The 20,327-nt window shown below is 28.5% G+C and overlaps 1 protein-coding gene across 1 annotated transcript in view; it reads left to right on the plus strand.

Moving 5' to 3' along the window:
• Positions 1-20,327, plus strand: part of LOC100208922 (mitochondrial S-adenosylmethionine carrier protein) — a 35,157-nt gene that overhangs the window by 11,488 nt on the left and 3,342 nt on the right. Inside the window, exons 3-4 of the mRNA XM_065817551.1 lie at positions 9,583-9,680; positions 14,531-14,638. Coding sequence (XP_065673623.1) covers positions 9,583-9,680; positions 14,531-14,638 — 206 coding nt within the window. The remainder of the gene's footprint in view (positions 1-9,582; positions 9,681-14,530; positions 14,639-20,327) is intronic.

The following is a 20,327-nucleotide window of genomic DNA, read 5'->3' on the forward strand; positions in this document are numbered from 1 at the left end:
AACTCTAATATTTAATACAATTTGACAACTCTAGGTGTTTCAAAATGCGCTAAAAAAAAAGAAAATTTTTAAGATAAATTATCTAACAAAAAGAAATTTCGTTAGATAATTTATCTTAAAAATTTGAAAAGAAAAATATATTTATATTACATTTTTAAAAATTACTATTCTATGCAAAGTGCTTTGTAAATTATTAAATACATAAATTATTTTGTAAATATATTAAATACATAAATTATGTAATTATTAAATGCATAATTAAATATATAATAAAAATGTATAATAAAAAAATTTGAAATTATTAAATACATAAATTACTATGTAAATATATTAAATACATAAATTATTAAGTTAAATAAATATATTAAAAACATAAATTATTAAGTACTTATTACTTTATTAAATTAAAGTAACAAATTAATTATAATTTTACAACGAATCCATTCTATTTTAATTATCAAAGAAGATTATACGTAATTACATTTATATAAAATGTGTTTTTTATAAATCTTTTCAAACTTTTTTCTAGGATAAATTTATTAACACTTTTAATGGCGAAAATTTTTAGTGTGAAAACAAACATTATGTAACAACTCAAATTTAATAGTGTTATAAAAAGTACTGGTTTCTTTAATTTGTTTGAAATTTATTAAAACTATCAGACAAAAAATAAAATAAATACAAAAAATAAAATAAAATAAAAGTAAAAAAATAAAATAAAATTATAAATTTAAATTAATAACTAGTTGCAACGTTTTAATATAAATGATAAAAATCAGGCTACTTAATTAAAAAAAAAATGCTTTAGTGTCTTTTGAAAAATGAACTAACTCAAAAAAAAAGATGTATTTTTTATTGACATAGCCGTGTGTTTAACTTTTGTTTTGTATAAAAAATAAAAAAGTTCAAAAAATAAAGTTTATATACAATATGGAGTTTACTAATAATTTTTGGAACAACTAAAATGATTAGAAAGTAGATGCACATAAAATATGGGTCAGACAAAATGACCGATAAATGTCATTTTTCGCTGGACAAGTGCTGGACAATGTTTATGTTCAGCGCTTATTTTGAGCCCTGTATATATATATATATATATATATATATATATATATATATATATATATATATATATATATATATATATATATATATATATATATATATATCACATATATACAGGGTTCAAATTAAGCATATCGCAAACCGCAAATGCTTTTTACACCTTGGCGATTATTTTTTTTATTATTATTTTTTTGTTGTTTATTTTTTTCTTTTCTAATTTATCGTATAATTGCCAATCTTAAAATGAATGTCAAACTAAATTTAACTTTTGAATAGTTGTATGATCATTTTCTCTCTTGCACTGAGATTTTTATTTAACATAAAAGGCTTTGAAATTTAAATTACATTAAATCTCTGCGTGGAAGCCGAAAATAATTTAAATTTTATATTTAGTTTGATTTACTGAATGGATAAAGTACATCACGGTTAATTAACCTATAAAACTAAATCAAAACAACCAGTTAATTTAGTGCAGTAACTTGCAGTTACTCAACTATTTAATTTACTTAATATAGTCAAAGGCTGACAAAAATTTAAAACAATTTTCATGCTCAGTAATTATAAATTTAATTGCAGTGGCATCTGTGATACCCAGTGACATAACGAGGGTCATTCCTGAAAGTTAAACATATATCAAGCTACAGTAACAATATCAGATTTAGATCATAGTGGAAGTGAGAAAGCAAAGTTTTATTTAAGTCATAAACATTTTGAATTCAGTAAACTCCTAGTTATTATTATATTCGAATCAATTTTCATTCCCTGTAATTTTTCCTTAACAAACTCATGCAAATATCCATCAGTCATTTAAAACAGCAGTTATTTGAAATTTCATTTATTCAAATTAATTTTTGCTCCACTTGTTAAACACCCGTCAGTTATTCAAAGTTTTCCTTTGGTTTAAGATACCATTGCATTTCAAAGTATAACTTTCTCGAATATATGTATGTATATATGTAAAAAAATAATGTTATCAAAATATTAAAAAATTGAACACATTAAAAGTAGTGCAATGAAACTTTTAACATGGCGTCCTTTTAACATGGCAATACCATGCCTGTACCGTGGGGATCATCAGGTGCAATCGACTTTTTTACGTAAAAAAGTTTATCTCATTCTTCGCTCTTTAGTTTCTTACAAAGTTTTTCAACATTCTAATAGATGTTTTTAATAACTTGAGACTATGAAAATAGCCGGGTTTTTTTAAAATAAAACGCAGAACAGCCTATCAGTATAGCATAGTTCGTGATATACATCTTTCTAGGTTAATGAATTATTAGTTAAAACTTACTAAATTAAATCGTTTTTTTTTTTTAAACTCTCTTTGTTTCATGCAAATTTATAAAATTGAGCAAAAATGTCAAACTATTTTTGTTTCTTGTTTTAAAAGTAGAAACATTCTAATGCAAACCAGTGATTATTGCAAATGTTAAACCAAAAATTAAATTATAAAATTTTGAATAAAAAAAAATGAATTATTTTACTTTTGTTCAAAGAAATATTTTTCTATAAAAAATAATTGAAGCATATACTTAAACTTTATTAAACGATTTATTAGATTTATGATTTTCATACAAGTAATTGGCATTATATAGAACATTATATATACGGTCTCTTAATTTTGTGCAAGAGAGCGCAGTATTATATATTTTGAATCTTACTTATTTTCATTTAAACAATAGGAACTATTTTCTAACTTCTCTTGTCATTTTTACACTAAGACATTTTTTGTTTTCCTGTCAAAAAAAAGTATTTATTAACAATTACTTTCATTAACTGACAGTATTAATTAGAGATATTTGATAAACTGTTAAATTTTTTTATTATAAAAAACTTTTGATTATGCTGATTTAACTTAAATTGCTAAATTTGCTAAATTGAATATGGATAAAAAGGAAATATTACTATATTTTACATTTGATTTTTGGATAACGAAACTTTTAAAATGTCGGCAATTCCATACTAATTATAACTTGTTAAGGTTATGAAAAAAAAGTACAAGAATACACTAACCAATACAGTTGACAGTAGTATCAGATATAAAAATTCGTGAAAGGATATGTGAGATCCTGGTTTTGCATTACAAGTAGAACCAATAACAGCACTTGTCGGCATTATAAATTTTGATTATAAGTTTACAATACTTTATAACCATCAAATTAAAAACATGAAGTATGTATAGTTTTGCCTGTTTTATATAATTAACATTTAACAAAAGGGTTATTCCATATCAAATCACCTAAAGGCTCCCAGGGTACCACCTCAGATTTGCTTTAAATTTTGACCACACACAGATCTTATGAAAAAAATACAATCCAGAAAATTTCAGCTTGATTGACCAATTTTTTCAAAAGTTATGATTGAATTAAAAATGACCAAAATCAGAAAAATTTGTGTATCAGGAGCTTACAGCAGTTTTTTTCGATTTTTAACAAACCATAACTTTTTAAATAAAGATGGTGATCACCTGAAATTTTGTTGAGTAATAGTTTTTCACCCAAATAATCCATTATTGCAGTTGTTTTCGACTGATTTTTTTACAGTTTTTGAGTTATTGTACCTTAAAGTTGCTAAATATTGCAACATAAATATTTTTTTGAACTTTAACGTGTTACAGTTTAATACTTACTTACAGCAAGTGGAATTTTTTGTTACCTTTGTGTACTTAGGGTCACCACTTATTAGAATAATCAAAATTATGCATTAAAAATTAATTTAGCACATGAAGCAGCCTATTGAAAAATCACTTTTTTTAAAAATTATGATAAATTACATTGACTTTGTAGGCATAGAAAATAGCGTAAACAGTTGAAATAAATTATGAAATTTTTTAATGTTGAGGTTCTATATATTACAAAAAGACCTATACTCTATCTTATGACATAATTGTAGCCTTTTGAGAGTGATAACATTTTTAAAAAGAGAGCAAAAAAATACCACTTACCAAATGCAAAATTTATACCTCAAATTTTATACAAACTATACTGTAAAAAAGTACATTCAAAGAGTAAGATAATCAGTTAAAAGAAAAAGTATGTATACATGAAACTAATTAGCTTATCTCTGATTTATATAACTCATAATACTGTCATAGTCATTACTAGCAAGAATAGAGATGTAACCTAAGCAGATGCTAATTTTGCAATCAATTTGATATATGGTTTCCAAGAAAGATCAGAAGTAAAAGTTAATCCTAAAAGACAAAGGGTAGATGACTCATTGATTACATTACCATTCATAAATATAGGAAGATCTAGATTGTTGCGATAACGATTAATAAAAAAAAATTAAGTTTTATCTGAGTTAAAGTTCATCAACCACTGAGAGCCCCATGTTGCAGCAGAAGTGAGATTATTTTTAAGCTCAAATGCCCCCTCCAAGCAATCAGAGAGTGTTGGCTTTTTATCAAGACAAGAATAAATGGTAGTATCATCAACGAACAATGCCACCTTAAATGTGAGAATTTCTTGGAGATCTTTAATATAAATTAAAAAGAGTATAGAGCCAAGGATAGATCCTTGAGGGACCCCTAAAGTTACAGGATGTGAAGAAGAGTGCTGTCCATCGAGGACAACTTTCATACTACGATTGGTAAGGAAGGATTCAATAATCCTGATACACAGTAAGAAGAGAGCTTTTGGAGAAGACCAGCATGCCATATTTTATCAAAGACTTTAGAAATGTTGAGAGCAATAGTCTTAACCTCTCCACATCTATTGAATGCGCAATAAAATTTATTACAGTTAACAAATCAGCAGTGGAATGAGAAGACCAAAATCCATATTGATGATCAGAAAGTTTATTAGATTCAATATTAAGTGTTTTTTAATTAAAGAAAACCTTGCTTATGATAGTAAGTAGGCTAACGGGGCAGTAGTTAGACAAGTCAGATCGCTCTCCAGAATTTTTGAAAATAGGGATAACAGATGCTGCTTTTCACCAGGCTAGAAAACAAGACTCTGATAAGCACTTCTTAAATAGTTTTGAAAGTATAGATAACAGCTCCGGAGAACACTTCTGCAAGACTATAACAGCTATGTTGTCCAGGCCACAAGCTGTGGAAGAGTCTAAGCAGAAAATCATTTTAGATACAGAAGCTGGAGTGATATGAATGTCAAGGTATGGATCAACCTATTTATCAGTTCAGGTAGAACACAACTAGTGGAATCTAGAGGTGATATTGGTGAAAAGTTCTTAGCAAACAATTCAACTTTGTCTTTAGGCAACCATCGGAATTAGGGTTGGCATTCAGCAATGCTGACCTAATTACTGACCTCAAAATGTTTGAGGTTGGCAAAAAATTGTCAACCTCGTTTCTATATTTTATGATAACTCCTTTATGTCAAATTTTTTTTACCAACTTGATACCGACCTCTAACAGTTTTAGGATGGCAATTTATTGCCGACATCATTATTTCTAGTTTCGAGCATTGCTTTAGGTGAGGTGAAAATATCTGAACCATACATAAGAGGTGAAATAACAGATTTGTTCTTATTATCGATACTGTTAAAGATTCTCCAAAGAGTCATGAGAGCCTATTTGTTTGATGAAATGCGAGGTTTCATGACCTGAGAATAGCAGGCTTTGGCATTAGAAAAAATCTTTTTACAATGGTTTCTAGCAGTAGTAAACAGGTGTTTGGTTTCTAAAAAATTGTTTTGCTGATAGATATGAAAGTAATGGTTATGATTGGAAGTTGCAGCAGCACAATGAGAGGAAAAACCATGGAGAAAAGTGAGGTTTAAGTTGAAATTGTCTAGGTTTTTTGAGTTTTATAGTTTTTGTTACTTAAGTCATTTTAAATTTGTTAAAGAACTTGACTCAAAGCACAGATAGTACTCTGTACACTATTTAATAGTCCAAGCAACTGCCTCATTGCTATTAATAAACCTCAAGCCGTAACAATGGGCTCCTAATTAGGCCTCAACAATGCACACCAAAAGTACAAACAGAAATACTATCCATGCGCAACAGGGCACTATTAGTACTCTGATATTTTACAGTTGTTGATAGAATCAGCCTCTCTGAAAGCTTCCACAGAGTTTGGGAAACCCGACTACCAGTTGGTCTCAGCATCATAACACTCAGTTTGAGAGCTGTACCCTCATTAGGAGGTAATGGAATGAGTCTAGTCATAAAAACAGAAACTCAAGCAAAACCCATGCATTAAGTCAAAAAGATCCAGCATTCAACCTCCTAAACCTCCTAAATTATAAATACATCGGCGCCAGTCTAATAGATGAAAGAAAGGGTGCAAGGCTGGTCAACAGATAGAATCTGTTTACCCCTTAAATCTTTGCGTTGGAGGCCTTCTAGAAGACAGTAGCCGGATGCATTTAACATCTCCCCAAGATGTGTATTTTTATTGAGACACCATCTCTAGATGTTCAATATAGCAGTGTTAATGCCAAAAACTTCTTTTGAAACCACTCTGTAGAAAAGACACAAAACTTCTTCGTTCATATACAAGATGTCAGAGAGGTTGGACGACTGGAACCTACCTGAATTATGAAAGAGAATAACTTGCATCCTGATGAATTATGTCAGGCATTAAAGTAAGAATATTTTGACTGCTGTCCAATGCTCACTGAACACAGTAAAAACAATCAGACATTAAGAAAGTATTTGCAATGATTACTACGAGGCTGTAGCAAGAAAAAAGATCCGTAACAGGCGATCTGATTGAGTTCTTACAGCAGAACTCCTCAAAGATCTGCAGGAAAAGGTGTTGAAGAACCCTGGCTTTGGAGTTTGGGCTTCGTCACATGAAATAAATGTTTCACCCTCCACTATGAAGCTTGCACTAAATGATGACCTTTGCCACTACTCATACAAATGCCACAAAGGTCAGCTGCTTACAGAAAAGGCCCATCAAAATTGTTTGATAAAAGCAAAGAAACTTCTAAGCAAATGAAACATCCTGCTGAACCACAAACAATTTGGTTTCCTTTTCGACGAGAAAAACTTGTTTATAGTATTATAGTTTCTGTGTAATTTTTTTTTCAACTCATTAAATTTAGTAGTTACAAAGAAGATTTTCCTTATGAAACTGTCAAGTTTATTCCAAATACCCTGTATATTTAGTATTGTTAACAAATGGTGTTTGATGTCAATCTTGTTATCCAGGAAATTTATTCCTGTATTTTCTTTTCTTAAAAAGAAATATAAAAACCAGATGGATTTCTTTTGTAAAAAAAACAAACTGGCAATCAATTTCCTCATCAGTATTCTGTTTAAAACATTCTGGTTTTATTAAATTATAATTATAATAATTATAAACAAAGTAAAACAAAGTGAAAAGTTTGGTTTTATTAAAACTTCAAAACTAGTTCCTATTATTTATCCAGATTCTATAAGAACACCAACTAAACTATCTACAATATTACTACTAAGAAAATATTCTTAAGTTATTTTTCAGAAGATGAGTATCAATCATTTTTAGCAAATCATTACTTATGAATCAATCAATGAATCAAGATTATTTATGAAAATATGACCTATATATGAATAAAAAATGACTTATACGAAATTGTTTCTAAAATTTTTTCCTGTTCTTATTTGTTGTTGTCTTATTTGTTCAAAAAATTTTGAACAAATAAGACAACAACAAATAACAAAATATTGTGTTATTTTTATCTTTTTTACAATTATTTTCAGACAAATTTTAAATATATGAATGTAATGAGCTTTTTTTGATTTTAATAAATTTATTTAAATATCTTTTTTACATAGACCAGAAGCAACCAAATCATTACATACTACAAGTTTTAATAAAACAAATGTTGCCTAGTTTTTAAAAATCTGGAAGCAATTTTTAGAAAATATAATTTTAATTTTAATCATATCTATATTGTCTAGTCTAATGACATATAGATTTTTTGTACAAAAGAAAACTGTTTAAAAAATGAGAAATATAAAAAATTGCCAGTAAAAAAGATAAAAAAGTTGGAACAGTTACATTAGCAGAGAGGTTTACTCTCAGGTGCTTAATACAAGGGGAGTGAGAATTTTTAAAAGGAGGGGGTTTTTTAATAAGCCTGGGGTGGGTGGGAAAAATTAATAAGCATCCCCTCCCATGTATTAAGAACTTAAAATACTGGTTACAATGCTTGCCAAAAGAAATGCTTTAGGAAATACTGCTCCTCCATTTATGGTGTTTCATAGAGTGTATTCTAAAGACTCAATGGTACCCAGTGCTCCACTAGGAACAGTTAGGATAGCTCACATGTTAGGTTGGGTGACATATTTGGTAGATTTGATTTACTTATAAAACATTTTATTCCATTAACAAATGTTCAAAAGTGCAACCATTATTTTATCATTTTCTACATTATATGTGCTACAACATGTTTTATACAATAGAGCATTTATTATTGTATTTAATTTAGCAATTAATAGTTTATAAAAGTGAGCTTAAAAGGTAATTCAAAGTCAGTATGATTAATACATTTGGACTAGAATATAAAGCATGTATAAACAATCTACCTCTGTTTATTTTGTTACCTAAAAATATTTTAAAGAAAACAGTTATCACAACAGTAGGCAAAGGACTTCCAGTTAGGCAATATACTGCAATAGTGGCAAGTATTATTGTAAGTGTTATTGTTAAACTCTTTCAATTAATAGACAAATCAAGTTTTTGTCCAGATGTAATAAATGAAGGGAGATAAGAAAGTAAGGGGGAAGGGGGCATTAATAAACAGAAGGGTAGGAGTTTTTTTTTATAGGAGTTATTTTCATTTCTATAAGTGAGTTTATATTTTCTAATTTTTAAGACCTAAACCAATCTCAAAAGTTAGAGAATAATTACTGGAAAATTTTTTTATCACAAGTAAAATTTAATAAACAGGGGAACAGGGTCTTAAGGTGAGTTTCCACTGATCCGTTTTTCTACAGGAATGGGATGGGAAAGGGAAAATACTCACGTGAGCATGCGTAGTTTTATTTTGGGCAAATCAAACTTATAATATGCATGCCCATGTCATTATTTTCCCTTCCCTTCCCTGTTGCCGTGAAAAAACAGATAAGTGGAAACTCACCTTTAATAAGCTCAGGGTTGGTGGGAAAATTTTCCAAAAATTAATAAACATCAACTTCTGTGTATTAAGCACTTAAGAGTATCACCTTTTTTTTTTCCTTTTTGATTTTACATAATTCCTTTTTTATAATTAACAAATTTATTTAAATTTGACCATGTTTTTTTTCTTTTTAAGAAAAGATTACTCTCCGATTCTTTGTAGCAACTCTAACTAAACTATTCTGGACAACATTTGAAAAAAAAAGTTGAGCTACATTGGCATTTTAGTAATTATTCTTGCCTAAATATGAATGATGTTAAAAATAGATTTATATGCTTAGATAATATTGCTAATGATGACATTTATATAATAGTTTTAAGTATATTATATATTTAGTATATTGAATCAATATGCAAAATATATAATGTACTTAAATATATAATGTAAAAAGAAAATAACATGTGATTAAGTTATGTTTAAAAAAGTAGTTTTATTTAGGTGCAACGTTTTTTTTGGCATACGAGTTGTCTAAAAAACACATTCCACTAACATCTGATTTATCAAAGCACATGTTTGCTGCCTGTTTGGGAGAAACTGTAAGATTTTTATAAAATTTTATTAATATCAGTTTATTCTGCTTTCTTTAATTACCTTAACTTACTTATTTGCATATTTATTTTGTTAAGGTTAATATTTTGCAGTTATAAGGTTGAAAGACATATTATAAGTTTTAATTAAAAAAAAGTAACAACTTAAGTGGACAACATAAAATAAATATATATATATATATATATATATATATATATATATATATATATATATATATATATACACATATATATATACACACATATATATATATATATATATATATATATATATATATATATATGTATGTATGTATATATATATATATACAGTGTCTCAAAAAATTATCCGACCAAACACTTTTTTAAATATTTTTCCGAAAAAAAGTGCTGTATTTTCGTAAATTCAGACTTTTTTGGTAAACTCAAGATTAATAAAAACAATAGAACATGTTTTTAAATAGATTTTCTTTATTTCAATGTAAAATATGAATCACAAAGTTTTCATTCTTTAAATAAATGAACTTAGGTCGTTTTTTTATTGTCAAAAAAATATTCGACCAAACGCATTATTTGTTCCATAATAAGTTATTATATAACAAAACAATTATTTTAATACTTTGTTGGGCCTCCCTTTGCTTGGATTACAGCTTCTAGACGTCTAGGCATTGATTCGACTAAAGATTTTGTTTCTTCTGATTGAATCTTTTCCCAGGCTTCTTCAATTGCCACTTTGAGGTTTTCTTTTTTGGAAAATGACCGATCTCCAATTTTTCGGTCTACAATTTCCCACAAATGTTCAATGGGATTAAGGTCCGGTGATTGTGCAGGCCATTCCAAGACCTCAACATTATTTTCAGCAAACCACTCCTTTGTTTTAGTGGCACAATGCTTGGGATCGTTATCTTGCTGAAATGTAAAATCAGATCCTAGCCGAAGTTTTCGAGCAGATGACTTCAAATTTTGCTTTAATATGTTTCTGTATTGGACCTGATCCATTATAGTATTAATAAATTGGAGTTTTCCAACTCCCTTCCAAGCCATTGAACCCCATACCATCACGTTATCGCCACCATACTTGACAGTTCCTCTCACGCAGCTTAATTTGTAGGCTTCTCCGGTTTTTCTCCAAACTTTTTGGGCTCCATCAGATAACTTTAAGTTAAATTTCGATTCGTCGCTCCACAGGATCTTTTTCCAGAAACTTAATGGCATGTTTTTGAACTTCTTAGCAAACTCCAATCTTCTTTTCATGTGTTTCTTACTCAAATATGGTTTATTACGCACAAGTCGTCCTTGAAATCTCTGGTCTCGGATACGATTTCTGATTGTCTGATGGGATAATTTATTCCATAATTCTCTTCAGCTTGCTCAGCCAGTTTTCGAGCAGAAATGAAGCGATTTTTTTTGACTTGTATAATTAAGTTTCTATCAAAACTCTTAGAAGTCTTTTTTTTGCGACCCTGGCCCTCTTTTGTGGCTGTTGTTCCGATCAAATTATACTTCTTCATTATGTCGGATACTGTATTATGAGGAATTCCAGTCTCTTCCTGCACCTGACGATAGGTTTTACCCTGATTGACTAGATCGACAGCTAAATTTCTCTGAGAAACAGTCCAGTGACGTTTACCTCCAACCATTTTACTTAAAAACACATTAAACCTTTTTTTTATACAAAACTTTTTTTTTACTACAAAAAAAACAGTTTTTTGTTATCAATTTCATTAATTGTATAAAAATTTGCTAAAATATTTCAACAAATTTCACATAAAATTAATTAAACTTACATAAATATGGCTTGGTCGGATAATTTTTTTACAAGCTTATTCAGTACTAAGTTTCTTTTAGGTCAAATAATAAACCAACTGAAGCATGAATCAAATAAAATGAACACTTAATAACATACTATTCCCAATAGAATTAAAATGACAGACAAAATAAGTATCGCTATTCATTGTTTTTAGTATAATTTAGAGCGTAAACATTTTTTATTGGGAAAAACTTTTTTGGTCGGATAATTTTTTGAGACACTGTATATATAAATATATATCAGGGTGTCCCAACCGCCCCCTATATTCTAAAAAAGATCTTTTCATTTTCTTAAAACTTTCCATTGGTTCTCACAAGCAGCTTTGTTAAATTTTTTCAAAATTTTATTGGATTTAAGGGGAGCACAAGACCCTTGAACATTTACCAGGTCCCTAATATTATAAAAATAAAAGTTTTTCAAAAGTATGTCATGTTCGGTCTCAAAAGAAGCAAAATTAAATAAAATTTACAAAAATAACAATCATTTTATAAAAACATTATTAAGATTTTTTTTGGAATTATTATTAAAAAAATACTTTTTTCATTTTTAGTTAAAAATTGTCATTTTTCTACAATTTTTCTACAATTAACTCTAAATAATTTTTTAAAAGTAACTAAATTGAACAAGGGTGTGTAAAAAATATATAAATACATATGTACAAATATTTTAATGTTTACTATGCAAATTATAAACAGTGTTATCCTTAACTTTAACTTGAAGTAATTAATAAATGGTATAGAGATCTTGAGATGCTAGACAAACAAAAAAAACATTATTCATATGTGTTTATGTCATTAGTAAGACATCTACTTGTTTTACAAAAATTATATGATGAACTTTCATAACTGCGATATTATTACAAACATTATATGATGAACTTTTGTTGCTGTTTGCGATGCTGTTTTTTTTTTAGTTACAAAACTAAAGTTTAAAATTTTTTAAAGTTTAAAAAGATTTTGTTTACTGAATTTATGGAAATTCGATTTTCTGTTAAAAAAAGAGATCTCTGATGTGATGCTCAGATATGTTTGTTAGGTTCAGGGTGCAGTTTGAATAACTTATCATTTACAATAATGTGGAGCTTTTGCAGCATGTTTTTATATGGTCTCCATTGTTTTAATGTCTTTCGTAAGATATGAGCACTATACTCTTAAAAAATGTATTTAAGTAGTTATATTCATTCGATTATTTATAAAATTTGATATCTGATGCTAAACTCCATTATTCCCAGTTTACTATATTTTGTATCTTATCTCAGACATTGGGCTCTAGAGACTTTTGGAAAATCTTCAACAGCATCATTAACAAAGGTAAGTCTAACATTCCATCTCTCATTCATTGGACTGATCTTACTACTTCTCTCAAAGTTGAGACAACTATTTGCAAATAATTTTTCTTCTAATTTGACTCTTAAATCTTATATGCATACTCTTCCTGCAATTCCAGTTAAACAGGTTAACCAATTATTAGACTTTCAATTCACTTTTCATTGCTAAAATCATATCTTTTCTATTGCTAAAGTCATATCTTAATTAAAATTAATTTCCATTGCTAAAGTCATATCTTAATTAAGTTTTTCTATGGCTTGTGATCGAGACAACATTCCTTTCATGGTCTTACAAAAGTGTTCTCCAGAACTCTCCTCAATTCTCCCTTAAGTATATAATAAGTGCTTGACTGTATCTCTTTTTCCTGCCTGTTGGAAAATGTGGTTCCAATTTTTAAAAACTCTGGAGAACATTCTTTATTGTTATTATCTTCTAATTATCAAAATACTCGAACCAATTCAATTATGTATCTGACACTTGATATGTATGTGACACAGTGGTCTGAGCTATTACCCCACTAATATTTTGAGTGACTTCTAGAGGAATGACCCATTTGTTGTTAATATATCAGACAATGCCATATATGCTTTTATGTTTTTAATAATTAAAAGTGCTATTAATAAATAAAAACTTGAAATTTCTAATCAAAAAATTGAAGAATTTAAATAATACAAAATTAATCAACAATTGTTTCTAATTCCAAATATAATTAAAATTTTAGCAAAAAATATCTTATAGAGTTAAGTATATAACTATAAGTTATATTTCTAATACTAATGGGGTGCTCATTAGCTAATGACCAGCTAGCAAATAGCAATATCTGAGCTATTGTTTTATCTTACGTTATTGTTTCAATTTGTTTTATGTCTTAGAAAATTCAACAATTTGTATTTTTTTAATGAAATTATATTTATTTTATTTATGAAAATAATTGAACTTTTAACATTGCGATTTTATTGAGATGTCGCTATTGATATCGCAGCTCTCAAAACCAAAAATTACAAGTTACATTTGTATAAGCAAAATCTTGTATATTTAACAAGTTCATTAAAGCTTTATTTATTGTATAATAATTTTTATATTTTTCTGACTTCATAACAAGCAGATGTCAAAATCTCATAACAGGCCTTTTTTGGAGATTTTGTTATCCAGAGCTTTTAACAAAGTTTTGACCTTTCTCTCTATTATAAGCAAGATCTTCGAGTCTTTAATCAAAAAATTTCTAAAATTCCATCTTGAGTCAAATAACTTCCTGTCTGACAATCAATATGGTTTTTGATCTTTTCGTTCTATGGCTGACTTGTTAACTGCTGCAATTGAAAGATTCTATTATGCATTAGGAGGCAGAGAGGCAAGGGCTATTGCTCTTTGCATATCTAAAGCTTTTGATTAAGTTTGAGATGCTGGTTTTTTCCATAAGGTTGCTTCATCTGGGAAAGATGATATAATTAAAAAAACAGAAAAAACCCACCAAAACTACCCCAAAAATTCCACTTGGTCAGGTTTTTTTTAAAAAAGAAAATGGTTTTTTGCTAGCCCTGTGCATTATGTCTTTGTTTTTACTTCGAGTATTTTTTTTGAGAATAATAGCGAAAGATAAAACCGATAGATTTTTTATTATAAATATTATGTTAAAGCTATAAATCTTGATCTGAAAATTTAATATATTCTTTTAAAATTATTTTATTTATTTGTTTTTGAAAATAACTTTTATCTTTGAGGCATCTTGTTTTGTACGGATTCCATTTGAAGTTGTTAAACAACATGCTCAAGTACATCATTCGAAAATCAGTAGTGTTGGAGCTTTTAAGATTATTTTACAAACCTATGTAAGTATAAATTTTTGATCCTTTTTTTTAAATGTCCTATACCTCCTATAATAATAATTAGAATAACATAAGAATAAAGTGGTTTTTTAAAGAAAAAATATTTTTAAAATAATTTTTTTTTTTAACTTTATAAAAAAATTTAAAATTGATTTAAAATTATTATTTTGTTTATTTTTCAAGTAAAGATATTTTTAAAAGCTTTACACTTTTGGTCAATATTGATTATTTTTTATTTGATTTTTCAATATTTAGTAATAAATATTTATTTGTGCTGAGACAAGTTGTGTTTATAGTTATTGATAGTAAATGACCAGGATTGAAATTTGATCAGGGTCGGGGCAGGTTTGATAAAATATAGTTGGGGCCGGGTTTGTGACCCGGGCTGCATGAACATTTATACATCCTAAAGTATTTTTTTTTAATTCAAAATTCATGCTATATTTTGTATAAATATGCATGTATAAACATTATTATGATCAACATGATCATCATAATTATAATCATCATCATCATCATCATCATTAGGCTTCCACTTTTAAGCTGTTTCTCTAATATAAACAATCAAGAGCATTTTTTTTTCCTTAACTAAAGCTCACTCATACAATATGTAAGGCACTCTCTTCAAGTTTATTTACTTCTACCACTACCATTTTCTCCTGAAGCTGCTACCTCTATGTGCTGATTATATATGTGAATCAATTACCTAAATCAAATTTAATCTTCTCTAACAACTCTTTTTTTTTAATATGTCTAAGATCATGCCTCCTTTTCTTGTCTTGTTAGAGTCAAAATACACATGTATCTGATCATCTTCTCCTTCTGCAAATACTACATCATATAAGTACTAAAGTTTTTATAAATATAAAAGAATATTGTATGCCAGCATCTAAATAAATAGCAAACATGTATGTTTATTTCCATATTATGTATGCATAAATGCGCATCTTGGAAGCTTTTATTTGGTCCTTTCAATTTTAAGTCAAGCCTCATTCTACTCCACTTTTTTCATCATCTTGAGCAGCTGCTTTATTGAACCGTAATCATTTTTTTCACTTTTTTACAAGAACATCTCTCTTAAAAACAAATGTCCTTTTTATTATTGCAAAAAGCCAATTTAAAAAGGTCCTGTCCATTGATAAACTTAGTTATTTTCAGTTTACTAAATCTTGTATCTTATTTCAGATATTAGGTTCAAGAGACTTTTAGAAAGTCTTCAACAGTGTCATTAACTATTAAGTTAAACAGGTTAACCCATAGTTAAACATCTAAATCACTCTGGCTTCCAATGTTAACATTAATTTTAAATTAAACACTTCTACAGTTTTTCTTCAGACAAGATTTCCATCATAGTCTTAAACAAGTATTCTCCAGAACTCTCTTCAATTTTTTCTAAACTATTAAAATGTGCTAATTAAGTGGTTCCAATTTTTAAAAACTCTAAAAAACAATTTAACCTCTTCAACTATCTCACGATTAGTCTTCACTCTGTAATTAATTTCTTTATATAAAGTTTTTGAGAATATGTTTTTTTGAGATTTATGATTAAGTCATTTCTTTCTAACTGCAGTATTTAAGTTATTCTTAAAGTCCTATACTCTTCTTCACTTCGAGTAACTACAGGGTTCATTTCGAGTAACTACAGGTACCACAGGGTTTTATCTTTGCTTCTGTATTGTTTCTTATTTACTATAACGATCTTTATGAAAATTTTACTTCTAAAGTGGCTCTATTTGCTGACAACTCAACATTATACTCTTGTCTTGACAAAAAATCTTCACTTTTAATTTATTTTTATTCTTTTATTTTTATGTTTATTTAACTCCCCAAGGCAGAGAAGGCTACTACAGGCGAAGAGGCTCGTTAATTGTGGTTATAACCCTCTCTCAACTCTATAACTTCGAAACATGAACCTTGATGAACAAGGCCGCTGTGCGGAGAAACAAGTTGAAAACCAGGAAAATGGTGGGGATCGAACTTAGAACCTCTCGCTTATGAAGTGAGGGCCCTACCATTACACCACTACTATAATATATTGCTTAGAACAAGCACACGAAGACTAAAAACACATTGTAAATGTAATTAAACCTGCCTTATTTTCCAAGCTTGAGCCACTCTCCCATTGTTGCAAGTTTGCATTTCTTTCTTTTTCTACATATACTATCATGGTACCTGCCTGTTGGTTATTGCCTGTTAAAAATATAGATAGCTGTTAAAAATGTTAAACATTAAAAGAAAATAAGCGTATTGAGATGCTTTGCCACAAATACTATGGATTTACAAGATTAATGCCATCATGGATAAAAAGGTAGTAACTCTTATTTCAAAAAAATCCCAAGCACACCGCAAAATTTAACAATGCCTATGTTGAAAAAGATATACTTACCTTAAACTGATGGCCTATTCAATCACTCAACCTAAGTTCAATTGAAAACAGTTGGTCAATACTTTATGATAAAACTAAAAAAAAGCTTGTGATGAATCTTGTCTTATCATTTTCAATTAATGGAATAGCTTAGAACAATTGTTATGAGCAATTGTTTATAGTATTCCTCAGAGAATTGAAAGCAGTCCTTGCTGCAAAAGATGCAGCAAGGACTTGTCTATAGTCAAGTACTAATTTAAAAGATTTTGTTCCAAAAAAAAAATTGGATTAATATAATGATATAATAAGTCAGCAATTTTTTATACTATATTGGTAATACTTTTGCATTTGTTAATGCAGCATTATATTGTAAAATTTTTAATACTTTGACTTTAATTATCTTTAAAAACAACTTTTTTTTACCTTCAAATATTTTTTTAATTCTATCTTTGAAATCTAAAGAAGCCACAAAGTTTCTTGGCCAGATTTTTTTTAGTGTTAACTGTATAAATTGTGAACAAATAAAGTGTATTCTTTAATATCTTTAAATTATACTGCAAATATGACTTAGAAATGACATAGGCACTTTCTATTGTTAATGTTAGTTTTATTGATAATTTAAATTTTATATCATATGCATTAATTTGTTTGTTGCTCAATGTGCCACACATTGCTGCTCAATGTGCCACACATTTCTGCTCAATGTGCCACACATTTCTGCTCAATGTGCCACACATTGCTGCTCAATGTGCCACACATTGCTGCTCAATGTGCCACACATTGCTGCTAAATGTGCCACACATTGCTGCTAAATGTGCCACACATTGTTGCTTTGTAAACTTTTTTTTCTTCTATAACAAATTCAAAAAAGAATTTTTTAGTTACCAGTTTTTCGCACATTTAAATTATTTTCTATATTGAAAAAATTATGTAAGTTCAATGTATTGTTAAAGAGATATAAGAGATTAAAGAGATTAAAATTAGATTTAGTAAAAACTGCTTAACTAGCCATATCTTAATTAAATGCTCCTAGAAATAAACAGCAAGGCCTACCTTACTTTTAAACTAAAAAAAAAGGTTTTTATTATTGTTACTATGGTTATATTAACTTTTACTTGTAAAAAAGCCCGCGCCGTTGCGGGAAGTATCAGTTGACCCTTAAAATTAGATTTAATTATTTTTCATTTTTGGGTCATCATCTCTGATTTTCCTGATTTTTACATATTGTTATGTGCATTATGCAGATTTAAATTTAAAATTTCAGACTTCCAAGTACAATGGTTTAGAAATTACAGTCTTAGAAACATGACACAGTGGCCCCCCTCAATTTACAAATGGTCAAAACAGACTACTTTAGAGCTGTATAACTTTTTGCTCACTTTCAACAAGTGTCTCATTTTTTCTAGAACTATTTTCTGGATAGTTCTCACTTTAAAAAAGTGTTTTTTTATTAACTTGTATTAAATTAGAGAAAAATTATGACCTCAACTTTGGAAAAAATCCTAAAATTGTTAAAATATGCCAAAATGAAACTAACTGTAGCATTTTTCTGATCATCCACAAGTCTTTACAGATAAGTTTTCTGATTAGCTAATATTGTTTGCAATAAATAGGCAAAATATAGGCAGCTTGTTGCAGTTTAGAACTCAAACACATCTAAAAACAAAATGTTCATTCGCCTAAAAAGTCCAATTTTCAGCCATTTTGAGATGCTTGTAGATTTTTCTAACACTTTGTTTTGATCTAAGATTAACAGCATATAAGACCGTTAGACCCAATTATCTGAAAATGTAAACATTTTAAATTTGTCAAATTCACACCAAAAATGCTAGCATTTTTAAATAACTCTGTTTTTCAATTATCAACAGTGAATGTGTTACTAAAAACCAGTGCCCCTCTAATCTGCCTACTGACCTATGTGAAGAGTGCAGCTAATTATAAGTCATTTCTTAATAATAAAAAAAGATATGGTTAGTTGCCCTCTCCTTGATCTGGTCTTTATAGCAGATAAGGGCACAAATAAAGGGGGAAGTAACTTTTTAGAGACCTTCATTATGGTATACCCCCCTTTGATTGGGGTGGCATCAATCAAAAGATGGGGGGAGTACAGGGGGCCAGAATTCACTTTCAATGAAAAAAAATTAGTAACTAGTTAAAAATTAGGTCTTTATTTATTAAATTTGGCATACTAGTACTAATATAAGGTCTGCGCTTCTTATGAAAGTGATTTTTATATTTGGTTGCTATGGATACCTAATTTTGCTCAGCAACAACCTATTTTTGGTAGTTGCAAATGTTTTATGTGTGTTATATACATTATAATTAGTTTGTGCATTAATATGAGGTTTTCTCTTCTTGATTGCTATGGTTACCTAGTTTTATGGATACCTAATTTCTACAGCCTATTTTAATACCTATTTTAATAGTTGCAGATTTTTTACGAGTGCTATATTCACTAAATTTGAATTGAGTACCAATATGAGGTCATACTTTATATGGAAGTCATAGTTTTTTTAATTTAGATCGATATTTTCATTTATGGATACCTATATTGCTTAACAACCAGATGCTTTCCTTAGTTACACACAGATAAAAGGATTTTTAAATAAATTTTTATCGGATTTTCAACCGTACTATTTTAAATAACTATTAAATATTTAGGTAGTTAATTTTAGGAAAAGATTTAGGTCTTTAATAATAAAAACAAAAATTTTTGCAATAAAACATTGAAAATTTGAAACACATTAACTATTTATAAAATATGCATACATGCACAAAATAATAAATCATATTTTGGGTGAGTCGACATTCAGAGCCTGAAACAAATCACTAACTCCTTCAGGGAGTTGAGATTTTGAATTTTGAGAATTTGACCTCCTCATGCTGCTGATTATTGGGTCTGAAGAGCACAAAAGTCGGCATAATACATCGTAGTTAGTTTTCGAACGATTGCATTTGCTTGTGGAATAAGGCATGTGAGAAATAGAATTTGTTCACTTTCAAGGTGTCTTTCACCATCAGTTGTAGTCTGCTTGTATATGCACTGCCCAGTACTACCATCAAGTCCAATTTTGTCACAATGTAAGTCGTTTAAGAGATGATAAATCGAATGAATTAATTACTCTTAGAGAATTATAAGTTGCATAAATGTTGGACCCAATAGTCATGGCTTTATTTCTTAGTGTTTGGTAGTCCTGCTTATTTAACTTATAATCCAGGAAAATAGCTAAATCTTTTTTAGGAGAATACCATGTTGCTACTGAACAAGACCAATTTGACTCAGCTTTGAGCATTTGACCTAGAAGTTGTGCATCTTTTTACCTGCCT

The sequence above is a fragment of the Hydra vulgaris genome, chromosome 14 (genome assembly GCF_038396675.1).
Source record: "Hydra vulgaris chromosome 14, alternate assembly HydraT2T_AEP".
NCBI lineage: Eukaryota > Metazoa > Cnidaria > Hydrozoa > Anthoathecata > Hydridae > Hydra > Hydra vulgaris.